Source organism: Pseudorasbora parva, chromosome 19 (assembly GCF_024679245.1).
Source record: "Pseudorasbora parva isolate DD20220531a chromosome 19, ASM2467924v1, whole genome shotgun sequence".
In the NCBI taxonomy this organism is placed as follows: Eukaryota; Metazoa; Chordata; class Actinopteri; order Cypriniformes; family Gobionidae; genus Pseudorasbora; species Pseudorasbora parva.
In genome coordinates, this window is record NC_090190.1 from 10,354,814 (window position 1) to 10,374,195 (window position 19,382).

The 19,382-nt window shown below is 38.7% G+C and overlaps 1 protein-coding gene across 1 annotated transcript in view; it reads left to right on the forward strand.

Annotated features, from left to right (window-relative positions):
* Positions 1–19,382, forward strand: part of macf1a (microtubule actin crosslinking factor 1a) — a 185,197-nt gene that overhangs the window by 55,162 nt on the left and 110,653 nt on the right. The window contains exon 3 of the mRNA XM_067426361.1: positions 17,797–17,858. Coding sequence (XP_067282462.1) covers positions 17,797–17,858 — 62 coding nt within the window. The remainder of the gene's footprint in view (positions 1–17,796; positions 17,859–19,382) is intronic.

Sequence of the window (19,382 nt, forward strand, 5' to 3'; positions counted from 1 at the left end):
GCCTGCGCGATCTCGGGACCAGAATCTGCACTGTAGAGAGCAGGAAGTAGAGGCGCGATATCAAAGCCCGCCCACACTTTTGCAGATGGAGAACAATTTATTGTCGGTGTGAAATAAACAATTATGGAAATGTTGAAATTAAAGCTAAAGCTCCAATCTCCTTCCAAAAATCTTCCCAAAAAGTCTGTTAGTGCCTCAATGACAGCTTAACTCAGAGAAGCCGTCAATCTCAGCTGTCAATCATGACGTCACACCCCCCGTTTTTATAGCGTCAACTAACTAACTAAAATGAAACTTATTAAAAGAACAAAGGCTTTAAAATGAAATCATCGTAATAAAAACCTTGGGGAAATAACAACTTTGGTGGAAAATATTTGAAGTGTAATTTGAATGTTTAGTTTGTCTCGCGTCCATTAGTAAACATTCACTTCACAGTTGTCATGAAGTGCAAAATTAGCCGTATAGACCAAAACCACAATTTGTATCAGGCTGTAAACATGTTGTTGTTGTTTTTCTGTTGTAAAATTGGGCATTTTAAAATGGGGCTCTGCTCCCTTCTGGAGCCTGTTCCTACTGGCCAGTTGAGGAATTGCAGTTTAATTTACTTCTGTATTGGCTTCAACAGAAACTTGGGGAGGTTGCCGCTTGTGCTCGAGCGGCTCGACACACTCAGTAGAAAGGCCGATGTCTGTTCCATTTCTCTCCAAAAGTTATGAGTATATCTGTTTCTTTTTGAACTGTGAAACAGCTGGCCAGGGAAGTGTTGCCACCTTGTGGACAAATACAATTTTTTTGCAAAAAATTCATGTCGACCTGTGAACTGATCGTACAGGCCGTGGCTGTATAGTATGCGCATACTATGTTGATTAAATTTACTTAAAATATGTGTACATAAAAACTGGAGCATATTTTGGGTTTAATACAGCAATCTCTTATTTCAGTATTATCTCAATTCAAATTTTGCCCATATTTTTACATTTAGCCATATTTATGGCAGCAAACAACATTCTCATTCTCAAACAACCGTCTCACCTTCACTTTTGGCAAAGTTGAGGTCAATGATTGTCAACTTTCCTAAGTTCCCTGAAGCCGGAGGTGATTAACTGGACTTTGTGGTAGAAGTCTCTTTTGAAAATAGTGGTCTTTTATTGAGGGGTCGAGTGGGTGACAGAGGGCAAGGACGATACCTAATTTACGGGTTGCTATGGTGATGACAGGAGCTGGGGGAAAATGGAGGTGATGGCAACGTTCTTTCTTTCTTTGTTGTATTTGTGTATCCTCCCTACATTCCACCCGTTCTTTTTATCTTTTCTGTCTTTCTTTCTTTCCACAGTCTCTGTCCTTTCCCATCCCTGACCTCTTCTTGAAATTTGTCTCTCTCACGACCCTCTTTCTCTTCATATCCCTTCCCCCACTCTCCCCTTCGGTTCTTTTCCCACTATTAACCTGTGATTAAGTAAGCCTGTCTTCAGCTCTGGAGGTTTGGCTCCTGGGTGAAAGAGGGATGAGAGACTTGCGCTCTTTTGCCACAGAGGTGTGAGAGTAAATCTTTTCTTTATTTCCCCACCTCAGTATGGACTGTCTCTGTGTGTTTGCCTAATGACTCTGCTTCACTTCCTGGCTGCTGTAGCAAAGTGGCTCAATAAAAAGGACCTTTTAAATCTGCATTGAAGTGAATCCAGGCAGCTCAGCCCTCGGTTCTGACGCAGCCATGGTGTCAGTGTCCACAGTGTCCACATACACCGACACACAAACAGTCAGCTCGTCTCTTTGGATCCACTGACTTCATGGTAGATGAACTTTAAAGTCGAACTCTGTGTTGACAGTTAATGAAAGGGTGACCCGTCAAACTGACGCTGTGATGGTTAGCTAGGTGAATTTATGGTGGTCCATTCTCATTTGTATAAGAGGCCCTATCCTGGCATGAGCTTAGTTTGTATCTTTCAGCATCAGCACTGCATGGTCCACCTGGTGGTCACACTGGGATTTCTTTCTCATTTTGACAAGATTTCATTTTATAATTTTTTTTCTATCCTGTTTTCACCTGTTTGGCTGCTTGACCCCTTTAGAGTAATGCATTTAATTTTCTCTTGCCTATAAAATCTTTAAAAACTTTAAAATCAATCAACCGATCAGCTGTCAGCTGTTCAATTTAAGTATATAATTCTATAATACCAAATTTAGATCAACCAATGACCAAGCAATACTTAATTTTGTACAGTCTATGGTGTAAATGGTCGCATTAGCAATAAGCAAAACATGGTCAGGTCAAAGAGTCAGAATAATTTTGGTCCCAAATTTGTATCAGTTTTACTGACATGTCCACTGTATGAAGAATTTATAACGCATCCCAGTTTACTTTATTTTGCTATCCTCACTTATATTTTCACTTATTTCCTCACAATTATAGTGTCCTGCACCATTAGTTCAAAAATATATCTAGTGTCTGAATAATTGTTGGTTTAACTGTGTGTTGATATTGATTGAGGAAATAGGGCAACCACTTTCGTTAACCCTTTGCACACACCATATGCCATTCGTTTTATTGGAAAATCTTGTTTTAAGCACAGATAAACCATAAGTTACAAAAACTTATTTTCTTTAGAGCATGCCATGTCATCAGAATAATTGTCAGTAAAGGTTCCACGGGGCCACTTCATTCATGCAATATTTAGAGTATACTCAGACTGTCGGCACAAAATGTTTTTGTAGATGGTCTGAGACCGTAAGATTAAACCTGCGTTAAACCTGGCATCTGTACCGTGTCAGTTGTATTTGTTTGTGTAGATGTGTGTGTGTGTGTGTGTGTGTGTGTGTGTGTGTGTGGTATTTTTAGATCAACCCTTGTCTTAAGTCATTCTGCAGCTCAGTTTGATGTAATCTTTTAATGGCACCTGCAGGCATATTTAAACAGGGATGGTTACACGTGTTAAGTGCTGTCCATTCACCTTGTCAAGACTTGCACGCTCTACCTGTTACTCTGCAGCAAGTTAGTCAGTATCAAGAACCTTATTTGGAATAAAAAGGGTTTGAAATCTTATTGTGTTTATTTGGTTGCTGTTTGCAGAACTTTCTTTTTAAATTCCAGATGAATGGTCTTTTGGTTTCCCCTGTTACTTCAAATTTATGCAGTTTCATTATGAATGTGTGTTTCGTTGTTGCTTCACCTGTGCCATATTTGGCAAATTACTGACATATGTGTCAGTTCTGACATATGTGTCATTACTGACAAATGCGTCATTTTGTGGGTGAAAGACAGTTGAGAGCATTAATGTCAATATTTAATGCTGCTTTCACGTGATATCGGCATTTTCTCAAGTTTCCTATAGTTAAAAAATTGCACATGAACGCTCACTTCACTCACTTAAATGCAACAAGCTTGTCACTAGGACTTCAGAAGAAGGAATTACAAAGTTGCCTATAGCACGTGAAGGCAGCATTAGTGTGACTGCTGTTGCCTGTTGGCATTAGAAGTGACAGTGCAGCTTTTGCCTTAATAATGAGAGCGTTGGGCCATGTGCCTTCACATGCTTGACTTTTACCACACTGCCCCCTATCATCATTTCTTAGTATTACATTGAACTGCCAGCATTATTAAATAGCTAAGTTTGTGTATTTAGAGGTTTCTTGTGTTCAGTCATTCTTGAAATTGCTAAGAAAAGTTGCTTTCATGTTTGGGAAATTAATTAAAAAAATGACCAGAAATAAAGAATTTGTCATTACAAAATCATGATGCTAGTGTTTATATTCAGATAGGGCTGTGTTATGTTCACATTCTGAAAAGATACATTTTGCTGAACAGTATTTATTGTTTTTCGTGAGTATACCGTATGTTGGTAAATTTCGATTTACAGGAAAATAATGCTAGCTGTGATAGAACTCTCTTTTTGAGCCATATTGTTCATGAACGTGCTTTATCATAGGGGGTTTTCTTCCGCCTGTCTCCCTACGCCTTGCCTTTTGTTTGCGGTCAGCACATTTCCTGTGACCTTGATTTGAAGGAGAAACACCAGCAATGGCGATGACATACTATTGTAGTGCAAGAACACCACATTATATTTTGGGTTACTGTGTGTGTGTGTGTGTGACCGGGTTTGTGTCAGTTTGCTTGCTGAATTTCATATTTAAATTTGCTAGAGATCTCCATGTTATGTCCATCATCTCTGTCTCCATATTATCTCCATCATCTCTGTCTCCATGTTGTCCCTTTCCCTACAGCTTACACGTGAGGGTCATGTGTCACAAACTGTTTGCCCTGTAGATGTGCACTCTGCGCTGTGCAAACAGATTTGATTGTTTTTCTTGTCTTCTTTCCAGTAGCATTTGAACCGGACTTTCAGGAACACCCGTGATCTTTTAATCTGGGCTTTCCATGTCATTTGCTGCTGTCATCTTATTAGCGTTCATACGTCCTTTTGTGCGTTTCTGCACAGAGAGATCATGTTTCTGTATCGAAGTGGGTGCTGCTTTATGACATTTAACTGTGCTTTGGTGGATCTCCAGCTGTCTGATTGTTAGCTTGAGAGGATCCTGGTTCTTATTTGAAGACTAGAAGTGAGAGTAAAAAAAAGCACAGCTCTGTAATCATATATTTCTGTAAGTGAGTCACAAGGTCTGTCAAGGACATAATTTTAATTGTATTCATTTATTCATATACATAATGACATTTATCACTGGTTCTCTTTAATATCTACAACTGTCGACACGCCTCCTTTTATTCTTCCGGAGGTCCTCTGTGTGTAACTCAAGACCAGAAAGAATTGTACTTTTTTTGTAAGTTATACATTTTTGTAAGAAAAATATCCAATTATAACTCTATCGATTATAATCACTTGCTTCCGCTAATTCTGGCAGAAGTGACCTCTGACCTGACGTATGGGTACGTGGCGTAAGCTTAGGTGAGAGTAGAGTCCTCTCACATTTCCCAAAAAATAGGGCTGGCAACAAACTCAAGCTCCTCTAACATTTTTCTTTAAAAATCTCTCAATTTAGACTTGTAATTTGTGACTAGTGTTTTGTTTTGCTCTATCCTCTGTGTTCGTCACTACGTCATTTGTCGGTCAGAGGTCACTCTTCCGCCAGAGCTAGACTCGTTTACGGCCATTACCGGAAGCATATGATAGTTTATAAAGTTATAAATAATTTTCTTACAAAAATAATTGCTTAACTTCAGAAGGCCTTTATTAAACCCCTGGAACTAAATGGATTACTTTTATAATGGATGAATGCACTTTTTGGTGCTTGAATATTTCTCAGATTGTTTTAGGCTGAATGAAGAAAGTCATATATACCTAGGATGGCTTGAGGGTGAGTAAATTATAAGACAATTTTCATTTTTGGGTGAACTATCCCTTAACTCTTTAAAACTTCAGTTTATTAATGTGTTTTTTTCTTTCTTTATTTCTTTCTTTTTTGGAGAGTTTAAATATGACCCGGGCATTTTTTGTTGTTGTGAGATTAAACTGGTCACTTGCAAGTTTTAAAACATTGTGACCTTTAAGATTATGTCTTTAAATGTATGTTTCCTTTCTTCTGTTTTTATTTTAAAGTAGGTCTTGTTGTCAAGCTTGTAACCAGCATGTAAACCTCAGAGCCCGTGTGGTTTAACACTGCTGCCGCAGATTTGCAGCTGTTACCCCATTTTTTTTTTTAATGATACTCGCCCTCAGTCACTCTTTTTTATCTCCTCCTGTCACGCTATACCTTTTCTTTTTGTAAAGTCCCTTTTTCTCGTGTGTTTCCCCTTTTCACTTTTTTACCACATGATACATGCTGCAGAGAATGAGACGATGGCTGGCAAACTTTTATGTGTGATTTGAGAGAACTATAGCACTGGCAAAAGATGGTTGCTCCCCACATGGGCACATGACATCGTATGATATGTTCCAGTGAATCAGGTTTCTAATGTGCCCACCTGTTACCGCAAAACCTCAATGATTCTGCTGATAGCTTCATGCCATTGCACACATCTTTAGGCACACCCAAAGAGACATGCATTTGGAGTCATAGCACCATCTGTGCTCAGTGTAAGGTCAGCTGAAAACTTCCATTTACAGTAAAGGCTCTTACAGAAAGACCCCCAGATGCTTTGATTCTGCACTTAGTCATGGTGAATTACTGCACTATGATCACACACAGCATTTTAGTGAACAAACAAGGCAGTTGATGTCAGAACAACTTTGTAACATGCACAGTTTGCTCTCATGTCATTCACACATTCAGTGAATGTAACTCACCCCAAATGAGATCACGGGAACACCACACACCCATTAACACTATTTGCCTCTTCCCCCTCAGACAGCGCTCACAGAGGATGCTCTCCGTAGAAGGTCTTGTGTAAATATGGAAGAGAGCAGCAGCGCTTACTCATAGCAACAGAGATACACACGCATAAACAGACACACGTCGCGTGAGCACGCGCCAATGTAGATGCACAGTCTCGTACAGGAAGGGTAACATGAACTGCCTGCCATGTGGGCAGATACAGAGAAGAGAAACTTTGTTGCTCATTTTAGTTTTTCTGCGTTTCTTTGTTCACATTCGGTTTATAACGGCTCTTGGAGCGATAGCTAAACTAAGCATGTCACTTGTTTCAGAGGAAAGGAATTCAGAGTAAGAGTGTCAGAGAGAGAGGAGGGAGTAGAGAGAGAGAAAGACTCAGTTGGGATGCAGTTAATTTTTCAAAGTCGTTAAAGTTGGAGAGAAAAGTAAACCGTTTTCTTAATTTCTGAGGTGCGAAGATTAACGACTGAAAGTAGGGAGATAGAAAGGGTGCTAAAGTGATCCAAGCAATGCGGATTTTAGAGGACCATAATCGCAAATTCAGTTCTCTTTGTAGATGCCGTTACGTTTGATTTATCAAGTTTGAGACGTGATTCTGAGTTTGAGATCAAGTTATGGACCCTTTTGATCCAGAGATCTTCTTGCCATTGCTTTTTGTGGCAGCTCACATTTTGACAGCAACTGGAGTGTGGTTGTGCCGTAGACGCCGGAACACCAGGAGTACTGTTTGTCTTTATGGTAATGGTCATTTCTCTCTCTCTCTCTCTCTCTCTCTCTCTCTCTCTCTCTCTCTCTCTCTCTCTCTCTCTCTCTCTCTCTCTCTCTCTCTCTCTCTCTCTCTCTCTCTCTCTCTCTCGCTCTCATCGCTCTCTCGCTCTCTCTCTAAGGATATAGTTTTCTCTTTGGGGCTCCACCTCTCCCTATAATATTAATTGACTGCACTCCAAAAAGAAATTCAGGGTACTCTTTTATCACAACTATTATCACAACATTAGTTTTGTTGACATATAATAATGTTGATCATCATTACTTCAACTTAATATTGTGTGAAACCTACAGACCCCCTGTGGTAAAAACGTTTATATGTCTGTTATGTTTTTAATATACTTAAAGACAAACCATGTATAAATTCATAATTCAACACCTTTTTTGAGTATTGCAAACATGTAACCAATGCAGTCAACGTGCGGAGCAGGGCTTTTCCTATATCGTTCCTATCATGCTCTGTGGGCAATGATGTATTATGATGTTATGATGAACTTTTTTTCTTTTCTATGATGTCTGACTCTGAGATGGTGAACAGGAATATTGTGTAACATTACCAACACATTATTATCTATTTGATAACATAGTCATCAATTACCATTATGTGTCTGACGTTGTTGATACATGACACATTACCATTCAGTTAAATCTACTTGTAGATCACCCTGTATAATTTGAAAAAAAATATGTGGAATTAAAGCAATGTTCCTTTCCACTTGACATTGTGTAGCTTTTACTAAAGAAACTTTATGATTGAGTCAGGGCTAATTTGCATATTCATGTTTGCACATTCATATTCTCTGCCTAAATTTCTGTTTCTGAAAATCGGCAGTGTTCCCAGCAAGCTTTAATTCAGTTCCCACCATTCAGTTGTTTAAAGGATTAGTTTACTTCAGAATTAAAATGTCCTGATAATTTACTCACCACCTTGTCATCCCAGCTCTTCATGTCTTGCTTTCTTCAGTTGAATTTTTGAGGAAAGCATTCAAGACAATGTTAAATACACATTTTTAAGTTCCTGTAAGTAACTCCTGTGCAGTTTGTTGATTGCATATAATCAAGTCTTCATAACTCTTTGATTGCAAACTGTTGCATTATTATACTTTTTGTTTTTGTTTTGTAGAGCCAAAACCTTTTGTTTTTAAAATGTTACAGATTTTATTGTATGGCGATGACCATGTACTAACACTAATAATGTTCTTTTATATTAGTGCTGTCTGCTCTGTTGTAATAAACGTGTCAGCGACTCAGCGTATCGCAGTACAGCATGTTATTTTACAATCTCACATGGTACTGATAATCATGAGCTTCACACAGTGTTAAACTACCAATGCAGAGTTAGTCTTTGACATGTGAACGTTACTTGCAGCTCTGCTGTAATTTATACTGTCGGCTTACTGTCAAGTGCCACATTTCATACATTAAGACTGTTGTAAATATCGCAGCAATATGAATGTGTGAAAAGGATTTGTGTTCTATACCCATGTGGCTAGTTTAGGCTTTGACTACAGAGCTTTTGGGGTGAAGGACAGGGCCTGCCCTGGGTAATGGTGAATGTCCTGGTGAGCATTATTGAATATTGCTGTCCTTTAGAAAGGATCAAGTCAAATGGGTACGATGTAGAGTGATGTGTATGCTGGTTGGGCACAATAGTGTTGCCACATTAGTATCCCATTACCTAAAATGTACTCGTGGCACTACATGATTCAGTAGAATTCTAAATGTTTGGTGTTGTATTTGGGAGGCATAATAAATTTGTTTTGTCACTTTTAGTTTAGTTTGATTTTATTCACACTTTATTTAGACACAATCATATAGAATTTGTATATATCGGTTATACTGGACTATTGATAAAATATCAATGAAATATTAAAATATTAAAATAAATATTGGCTTATCAAATCGACCAGAATGATATCAGTGCATCTGTGCAATTACCCACCAAAATATAAACAAAACACCTATTTCATTCTATATAAAGAACAGCTCATACACAAAATAATGGATTTGTGGTATAGTTTAGGCCTAAGATAAGATTAAGGATATTGTGACAACCTTCGGGCAAAGTTTGATAGAAGTGGCCAAATCTGTGTCTATCAGACAGACCGTTACTTATGTAACTCTCATGCGGCTTGGCCGGTGGAAATGTCTGAGTGGAACAGTCAGCACCGGGAGGCTGTTCTTTTGGATGATTTGACCATGCATAAGTATGTAAGGGTCACACAAGGTCTGTTTTCTAGTGTATATGCTAGCAGTTGTAACCTGCATGTGGTGCAGTGATTGAAAAGTAAAAGAGATGCAATACTGCTACACAGAGGTTATTATTAGCTACAGCAGGAAGTGTAGCAGAACATGGGTGTGGGTAAAGCGCCAGGGTTGGGCGCATTCCATTATTAGCTTTTGTATGTGTCTGGTGTGTGCTGGCAACTACTTTTGTCCTTGATGTTATACTCTATTATGTGTTAATACAATTGCGGTAAACCTAAAGTCTGGGGCAGTTTATTAGGTACACAAATCCAAAACAAACTCCATGCAGAGTTTTGTAAACTGTTATCCATCAATCCCAGTGTCCTCTTATGCCATTGCTTGTCTGAATCCCGCTACTACACCTCAAGTCTAATAGACTTTATTTTAATGTGTATTAGTGCTTTGGCTCCTCCTGCAGAGGCTTACTGTCACTGTCCCAGCACCTCTTTATCCCTGAGAATTGTCTTGAGTGAAAAATTTGGCTTCCACCTCTTCTGCCTTATGATATTATATATTCAGTACAAATAGCATGTATTTGTGATGTTTTCACTGCTAAAACGCTGTCATAAAGTTTTAATTTAACTAGGTACAAATCTTTGGTATTGTTTTTCTTTAAACCACACACGCTTGACTAATGGTATTGTAATAGTCATCACACTTCATTTATTTGATTAAAATACAGTAAAAAGTATATTATTATGACGACATAATAATATACGATTATTATTATTATTATAAATAATATATATAATTAAAAGGTGGCCTGGTCTGATGAATCACGTTTTTCTTTTACATCACGTGGATGGCCGGGTGCGTGTGCATCACTTACTTGGGAAAACACATGGCACCAGGATGCACTATGGGAAGAAGGCAAGCCGGCGGAGGCAATGGGATGCTTTGAGCAATGTGAACACTGGGTCCTGCCATCCATGTGGATGTTACTTTGACACTTACCATCTACCTAAGCATTGTTGCAGACCTTTCATGGAAACGGTATTCCCTGGTGGCTGTGGCCTCTTTAAGCAGAATAATGCGCCCTGCCACAATAGTTCAGGAATAGTTTGAGGAGCACCACATTGAGTTTGAGGTGTTGACTTGGCCTCAAAATTCCCCAGATCTCAACGCGATCGAGCATCTGTGGGATGTGCTGAACAAACAAGTCTGATCCATGGATGCCCCACCTCGCAACTTACAGGACTTAAATGATCTGCTGTTAACATCTTGGTGCCAGATGCCACAGCATACCTTCAAGGGTCTAGTGGAGTCCATGCCTTGATGGGTCAGGTCTGTTTTGGCAACATAAGGGGGACTGTGTGGGCATATTACAATTTACTGAATCAGTAAATGGTTTTGTTGTGCCAAATATTTGATTTTACCAAAAATTGTGCTCTTAAAAAATTGTCATCTACCATTTAAATAATTAAATACCAGATGTTACTGTGCTAACTAGATTCACTCATTAGAGAACTGGTCACAAGAAGCCCAAATGTAATATCATACTAATCGGATGAAGTGGGCTGGCTGGAGGGGAGATCAGCTAATTGCATGGATTATACTACGATAGAATATGACAAGCCTGGGTCTTGTCCTTTTCTGATTCCCATGTTCAGTTTTAAATGGGGCACGTCATTCCGTTTCCCAGAATTCTGTGGATTGGACTTTGTTGTTCATGTGGAAAGACAAATGGAGAAGAACAGAAGTAGCATGTAAGGGAGGGAGCGCGAAGAAGAGGACACAAGCTGTGCCAGCCTCTGACTGCCACCGTGGAGAGAGAGAGGGAGTGAGTAACGCAAATCTAAAAATGAAAGAGAAGAAAGCCTGGGCTCAGTAAATGCAAAACAGAAAGAAGAGAAAACAGTGGAGGGAGCTCTGTCCTGCCGGACCTGATGAGAGATTAGATGTGATAACTACGAAGAAAGAGAGGGTGGGAGAGCGAGAGAGGAGGGATAAGCACTCTGTGTGGCATTAGGAGTGTAAGCTCTGCCTGGTATTTATAGTTCAGAGGGCCGCAGGAGGAGAGAGCAGCCGAACAACGGTGTCTCCAAAAAAACCCGATGAGAAACGGCGACACGGAAGAAAGGATGTAATTCAGAATTTGCTAGAGGAAAAGACAAAGATGGTATAAGTGAAAGGACCACTAATGGAAAAGATCTATGCCTTCAGGAAGGAGGAATAAGAGAAGAGCCACAGCTGTCTTGTAAAGGCATTGTGAGTGAACATTTGGAACGGACAAGCTATTCCGCTCTCTAAGGATAATCAGGACCTTTCTTTGCCTTCAGCATCATTGCTGGGAAGACCAATGGGACACTGAGATCAAATGTGAGATCACTTCTGCCTGCACATTGGCTGTGGCTCTGTATTCAGTCGCTGCTTTATGAGATCATGCAAGCATCGCGGTAGTTACTTCACTGCCTGTTTTGCTGACTCATGTTTGTGATCGCAGTAAAAGGACCCCATTTCTGCAATTTGTGATCATGTGACCATGACAATTGGAGATTGAACTGCATAACTAGTAGGGCTGCATGATTATTCATAGTTTAATTGTAATCACGATTTCTGGATTTCTTAATTATTGTCTGTGGTATGTACAGTATATCTAAACATGAATCTTGACTATATTGTTTTCAACTGTGGTTGCTGAATAACTGCACTTATGAGGACTTTTTTGTTGTTGTTGCTTTAATAGAAAAACATTAACATAGTTTGGAATTATTGTAATCAATATTAGGAATTTCACAGTTTGTAAGATTACCATAATGTAGAAAGATAATGTCAAATAAGGAACGAGTTGATGTTTTCTTAATTTGTGCTTATGTGAAAGTGTAGTAATTTAAAAAAAAAAAATACATTTCTTAAATAAATGCAATTGTGGTTTTAATAATCACACTTATGATTTGAGCAAAATAATCTTAATTATTATTTGAACCATTATCATGCAGCCCTAGACTTGTCCACTGTTTTCATTCATCCCTAAAAGTCCCCAGGATACCTCTGGCTGTCTCCCTCTTTCAACCCACGTTTCACTTTCACTTTCACTCTTTTCTCCTCATTTGCATTATAAACCTGCAGAGCTCTGCCAAGGGTATGATGATGATGTAACAGCTTGCCATTCACTCGTTTATTGCTCGAATGGACCTTGTCAACCTGTATCACAAGAGTCTTTATGATATGGACCTTTGATATGGAACTCGCTAGCTTGCTATTTTTTGAAGTGCACAGAGACTCTTGAAGAAAGACTGCTGTACAAATGTTCTTCATTCAACCGCAGGAAACTGAGTAACCACGGATTGTGAGTGCTTAAGCATCAGATCTCACCTCGGAGAGAGCAAGAGTGGCCGAGGTTTGGGGGAGGAGGGGACCGTCAGTCCTTATTTGTAGTGAAGGAGGAGCTCTTGTTTGACATGCACGTGTGAGCCAAACTGCTTGCTTAAACTGAGCTTTGATATGGCAGCAAACGAGAAGATCGCCGATTGAGGAGGTAGAGCGTGGGAGTGGTTGATAAAAAATAAGGAAGTGAAAATATCGATGCCTTTTTTTACTCAGCTGTGGGCTTGAATTTTTAACTCTGAAGGAGAGATTTCTGATTCCAGCCAGAGTGTGTTTGGATTAAAGGTGTGAAACACCACACTCAGAGACATGTCACGAAGACGAAGGAGAAGGTAGATCATTCTGGAAGCCAAAAGGAATAAGTCATCAGCAGAATGTGGCCTGAATATTGCACCGAACGGAGCCTGAATGCTCATCTGCTCTCGCTCATGTGCTGCGCAGGTCAGTTTCTATTTGTGTTCATGTGCATATGTCGTCACCTAGTCACATGGGCACTGTGATTTGTGTGTCAGCGGATGTGTGCTTTGCTGATATGTGTCCGTCCACTATTGTTGTGATGTTGTTTCGGTGTGTGTGAGCCCACGTGGATGAGCGTGAACATGATTGTATTTCTGTACCATGTTTGCCCAGCACAGGGTGTGTAAAGCAATGACTTGCTGTACTGAGGAAGATTCAGTATTTATACAGAATCTGTGGAAACGTGTGTGTGTGTGTTTGTTACATCTACATTTTACACACATATATATTTTGCAGCTTCAGTTTAGACTTATCTAATCAGAAGTGTTTGCAATTGTTAATTGTATAATAAAAGCTTGAGGTTAGGTTTTAATGTATATGGTTTCTGTACCATGTTTGTCCAGCACAGGGTGTGTGAAGCAACACACAATGACTCACTGTACTGAGAAACAAGGGAATGTGCCTCTTTGTGACTGTTACTGACGTGGAAAAAGGGAGCAAGTTTTTCTTAAGAAGAACCTTGACACATTTATTTCTTTTTAAAGCACTTTTGCAACAGTGTGTATGTGTGTGTGCTTGAGTTAAAGTGGGTGTGTTATGTGAGAAGTCAAAACGAAAGGTGTGTTTCCTGTTCTCATTAAGGTTTTAACTCCTGTTCAAAAGTAAGATTGAATTCCCACGGTAGTAGAGAACATGTTGAGAGTCACTCATTTTGTACAGTATTCTTGTACCTATATTATTTATATAGTTTATAGGCATGTTTATAATAGTTCTCATCAATTTAATGGGATAGTTCACGCAAAAATGAAAATTACCCCATGATTTACTCGCCCTCGATCCATATTGAACACTTTATGAGGTAAAGTACCTATAGCTGTCAGCGGACCGTCTTCTGTATTCAACTTATTGATAAAGCAGAATTTGAATGCGGAAAGTGGTCTGGCAGACCTAGATATTTTACTTCACTACACAAAATGTGTTAAATATGGATATTTTTCTTACACAAATGCATCAATTCGCCTCAGAGACCTGTGGATCACTTTTAATGGTGGATGAATGCACTTTTTTGGGCTTCAAATTTTGGGCTGCCATTCACCGCCATTATAATGCTTGGATTAGCCAGGACGTTTTTTTTAATAACTCTGATTGTGTTTGTCTGAAAGAAGAATGTAATATACACCTATGGCTTGAGGGGGAGTGAATCATGGAATATTTTTCATTTTTAGGTGAACTATCCCTTTAATGCTTGTATATTATTCATGTAGTTTATTTGCCAAACTACAGGGAGGGCAGAATTATTAGGCAAGTTGTATTTTTGAGGATTAATTTTATTATTGAACAACAACCATGTTCTCAATGAACACAAAAAAACCGCATTAATATCAAAGCTGAACATTTTTGGAAGTTTTAGTTTTTTAGTTTTTAGTTTTAGCTATTTTAGGGGGATATCTGTGTGTGCAGGTGACTATGACTGCATAATTATTAGGCAACTTAACAAAAAACAAATTTATACCCATTTCAATTATTTATTTTTACCAGTGAAACCAATATAACATCTCAACATTCACAAATATACATTTCTGACATTCAAAAACCAAACAAAAACAAATCAGTGACCAATATAGCCACCTTTCTTTGCAAGGACACTCAAAAGCCTGCCATCCATGGATTCTGTCAGTGTTTTGATCTGTTCACCATCAACATTGCGTGCAGCAGCAACCACAGCCTCCCAGACACTGTTCAGAGAGGTGTACTGTTTTCCCTCCTTGTAAATCGCACATTTGATGATGGACCACATGTTCTCAGTGGGGTTCAGATCAGGTGAACAAGGAGGCCATATCATTAGATTTTCTTCTTTTATACCCTTTCTTGCCAGCCACGCTGTGGAGTACTTGGACGCGTGTGATTGAGCATTGTCCTGCATGAAAATCATGTTTTTCTTGAAGGATGCAGACTTCTTCCTGTACCACTGCTTGAAGAAGGTGTCTTCCAGAAACTGGCAGTAGGACTGGGAGTTGAGCTTGACTCCATCCTCAACCCGAAAAGGCCCCACAAGCTCATCTTTGATGATACCAGCCCAAACCAGTACTCCACCTCCACCTTGCTGGCGTCTGAGTCGGACTGGAGCTCTCTGCCCTTTACCAATCCAGCCACAGGCCCATCCATCTGGCCCATCAAGACTCACTCTCATTTCATCAGTCCATAAAACCATAGAAAAATCAGTCTTGAGATATTTCTTGGCCCAGTCTTGACGTTTCAGCTTGTGTGTCTTGTTCAGTGGTGGTCGACTTTCTGCCTTTCTTACCTTGGCCATGTCTCTGAGTATTGCACACCTTGTGCTTTTGGGCACTCCAGTGATGTTGCAGCTCTGGAATATGGCCAAACTGGTGGCAAGTGGCATCTTGGCAGCTGCACGCTTGACTTTTCTCAGTTCACGGGCAGTTATTTTGCGCCTTGGTTTTTCCACACGCTTCTTGCGACCCTGTTGACTATTTTGAATGAAACGCTTGATTGTTCGATGATCACGCTTCAGAAGCTTGGCTATTTTAAGACTGCTGCATCCCTCTGCAATATTTCTCACTATTTTTGACTTTTCTGAGCCTGTCAAGTCCTTCTTTTGACCCATTTTGCCAAAGGAAAGGAAGTTGCCTAATAATTATGCACACCTGATATAGGGTGTTGATGTCATTAGACCACACCCCTTCTCATTACAGAGATGCACATCACCTAATATGCTTAATTGGTAGTAGGCTTTCCAGCCTGTACAGCTTGGAGTAAGACAACATGCATAACGAGGATGATGTCGTCGAAATACTCATTTGCCTAATAATTCTGCACTCCCTGTGTTTATGTTTGTATTATTGATATATTTAAATCTGTGGTAGCATCTACATTTGTGGTGACATCTACATTTTACGCATCTACATTTTTCAACTTCAGATGTGATTTATCTAATCAGAAATTTTTTAAATTGTCCATTTTAAAATAAAAGCTTGAGGTTAGGTTTAGGTTAGGTGTGTGTGTGTGTATGTATGTATGTATGTATGTATGTATGTATGTATGTATGTATGTATATAATATAATTTCAGAGTAGGTTCTTGTGTGTGCTTATCAGAGGAAGTCGGCCGTCAGCACCACATGATTGCTTAGTATTGCTATGTCTCCATAGCAACCACATCAACTTTATCTTCACAGTAAGAGGCCAATAGAAAGAGGCAGATAAAGAAGGCGTGTAATGAACTCATAGAACAGCAGGGCTGTGTGATCAATTTCTATTCTGTGCTTGTCTGCGTCACTTGTCTGGCATGTTTAAAATAAGAAACAAAAAGAAATGCCTTCGAGACCAAGTTCATGTCTCAATTCAAAACTTCCTGGCCACAATTCCTTGTTTGCCCTGTGTTAAGACCGTGCCAGCATTAGATCACAACCATTACATTATATTTGTGCAGTTCTAGGTACATAGGGTGTGATGCAACATTACCAAGTCTGTATCAACCTGAACATTCACTTATCATAGTTTTCTGAGCCTGTATTCATGTGTGACTTTGTCAACCTCCTACTTGCTATAGTAAGTTGTGGAGAATGTAGGTCAGGTGACAACGTTAATGAACCTATTAACTGGTCTTTTTTTAAACTTTCAGCCTAGTTTCCAATTTTACCAAACTGCTGCTAATGTAGCTACTGATGTGCTGCGGAACATTTTTGCCTGTCGATACTTTGTTTTAGTGGATTTAATGACTTTCTATAAGGTTTTATACCAAACATTAATTCAAGTATGTTTTAAAAATGTTTCACCAGTTTGTTTATCGTATTGTTTGTGTTTGTCATTGTTTTTTAAACTAGTGCGTTCTTGCAATGAAAGTAGCCTGGTGCTGACATTACGTAATAAATAAATAAAAATAAATAAAATATATTAATACACACATACTACTTTTTAAAAGACTGGAGTTGGTAAGATTTCTAAATGTTTTTGAAAGAAGTCTCTTGTGCTTAGACTGCACTATATTATTATATTATTTTTTATATATATTATAAAAAATACAATTATTATATTTGATATAAAAAATAAAGCAAAAATTGTAATATTGTGAAATATTATCATTTAAAAATATGTCAATTAAAATTTAGGTTTCAGCATCATTACTCCAGTCTTCAGTGTCACATGCTTCTTCAGAAATAATTCTAATATGCTGATTCGCTGCTCAAGAAACCTTTATTATTATTAATAATGTTGAAAACAGTTTCGTTTTGTTGAAACTTTTTTAAATTATTCTTTTCTGAATAAAAAGTTCAAACTTCAAAAGAGACAAAAAACATCTCTGCTGTCACTTTTGATCAATATAATTTAAAAAAGTCATTTCTGAAGAAAAGTATTATTATTATTTTTTTTATTTTTATACTGACTCCAAACAAAATGGTAGTGTATATACAATATGGCTTTCTATTGAATCGTGACCACAATTAAAATATTTTTGTTTTATATTCTTATGTATTAGTAATTCATATACATTTTTTGGCATCTAACGGTCTTTTCTATGTTTGACAAATTCAGGCTATTTAAAGCAAGGGATTAATTTAAAGGGATGCCTGTAAATAATACAGAGTGTGATGCTGTAGTCTTCCTGTTGTGTTACATAATTAACCCAATCTCTCTTCCTCCCCTATCTTCACCTCTTCCTCTCTCATCTGCTGTTTCCTCCTCCATCTCTCTCTTCACAGATGAACGAGACAGGGTGCAGAAGAAAACTTTCACGAAATGGGTCAACAAACATCTCATAAAGGTATAGTCCAGCACGCCGGGTTATTTTTGTCCTTTCTGCTGCACTGCACGATGATAAGGCCTGCTGGCCGCTGTGCTTCAGTCCTGCTGAACACACGGCATGCTCACACGTTCACACTTACACACAGAATAATCTCTTCAGCATGAGGACACTTGAAGTAAATGTGAATCTTGCAAGTGAATCATGTTATATTGATCAAATATCAATGGTTCCTCCATAGTATCTTGTCCATATGACTCTGAAAAAGACATTTGGCATGTTGTCATGCTCCAGAACTATATTTGTGTGTGTGTGTCAATCCTCTGTATCTCCTGCCCCACTGAATACAGATCATGAGAGCAAAGAATGCTGGGTATTTCAAGGGCAGGGCAGATGACCAACCACAGAAAGGCCAGAGTTATACGGCTAGAGATAGTGAACTCATGACTGTGCCGGTATTACTGTAATGTAGGTCAGACTGTTTGAGATACGTTTACACAGTGCTGCTGTAATGTTAGACGCTAGCGGTAGTGAGTTATACAGTATGTATACCAGGGGTTTTCAGTCTTTAAGATGCCACTGACCGCCCAAATAAGATCATCATTATGAAAGGGAACTCCATCCTAAAATTCCCCATACTAAAACACCCATCCTAGACATTTGTCACCCTTTTGTGATAGATTGCGTGTCCACTGACAAGCTATTTCAACATTCACAGGCCTAGGATTATCTCTGGTGATTATTTCCATAAATCAGCAGTTATTAAAAAAAATTGTTTGTTTTTTTGGGCTGTTGTAGCATAGCTCACATAGTCTGTCATGAGTCTCATTAGCAGATACTAAATAGGTGACTATACCTGTTAGCGTTTGTGTTTACACATCTCTCTCCATCTCTGGCAGGTGAACAGGTATGCTGTTACCCTCAGGCAAACATTGACTGACAAAGCGGCATGTGTAGTTTGTGTCACGTCAGTGTGTTTTCTCTTTACACACTTCTAACATAAACAGTGAGCTCATTGCAGTAATGCGGAACTGGTTTGAGAGGGTTTACACAATGTACCTGTCCACAGGAATGACTGCAGACTAAAACACATTTGAGTGCGACACCTTTTATTGTTTAATACCCCATCACATGGGTATTACTCCAGCGCTCAAGTGTAGTCTGTTATTCTTTGTGTCTATGGAAACGGGGCATCCCATGAGAATACACCTGTGATAAACACTGAAGAGACATGAGAGGGACAGAGTTTAAGAAATTACTATATTGTGCTCTAGGAGTTTGGGAACAGAAATGTACAACAAAAACATTCTTTGTGACATTGATCATGTGATCTCTCTTTTTTATATATATACAGACTGTCAGGTGTTCTTGTTTCCATTGAAGCACAAGAAGTTCTTTGGATCTTCTCAAATCATACTATAGAACATGGTTTTTGACCCAAATATTAAGAAATCCTCAAATTCATGTTACTTTTTTATTTCAGTTTTTCACTCAAATTATTATGCTGATTTGTAATGGAAATATTATATAATAAATAATAATATA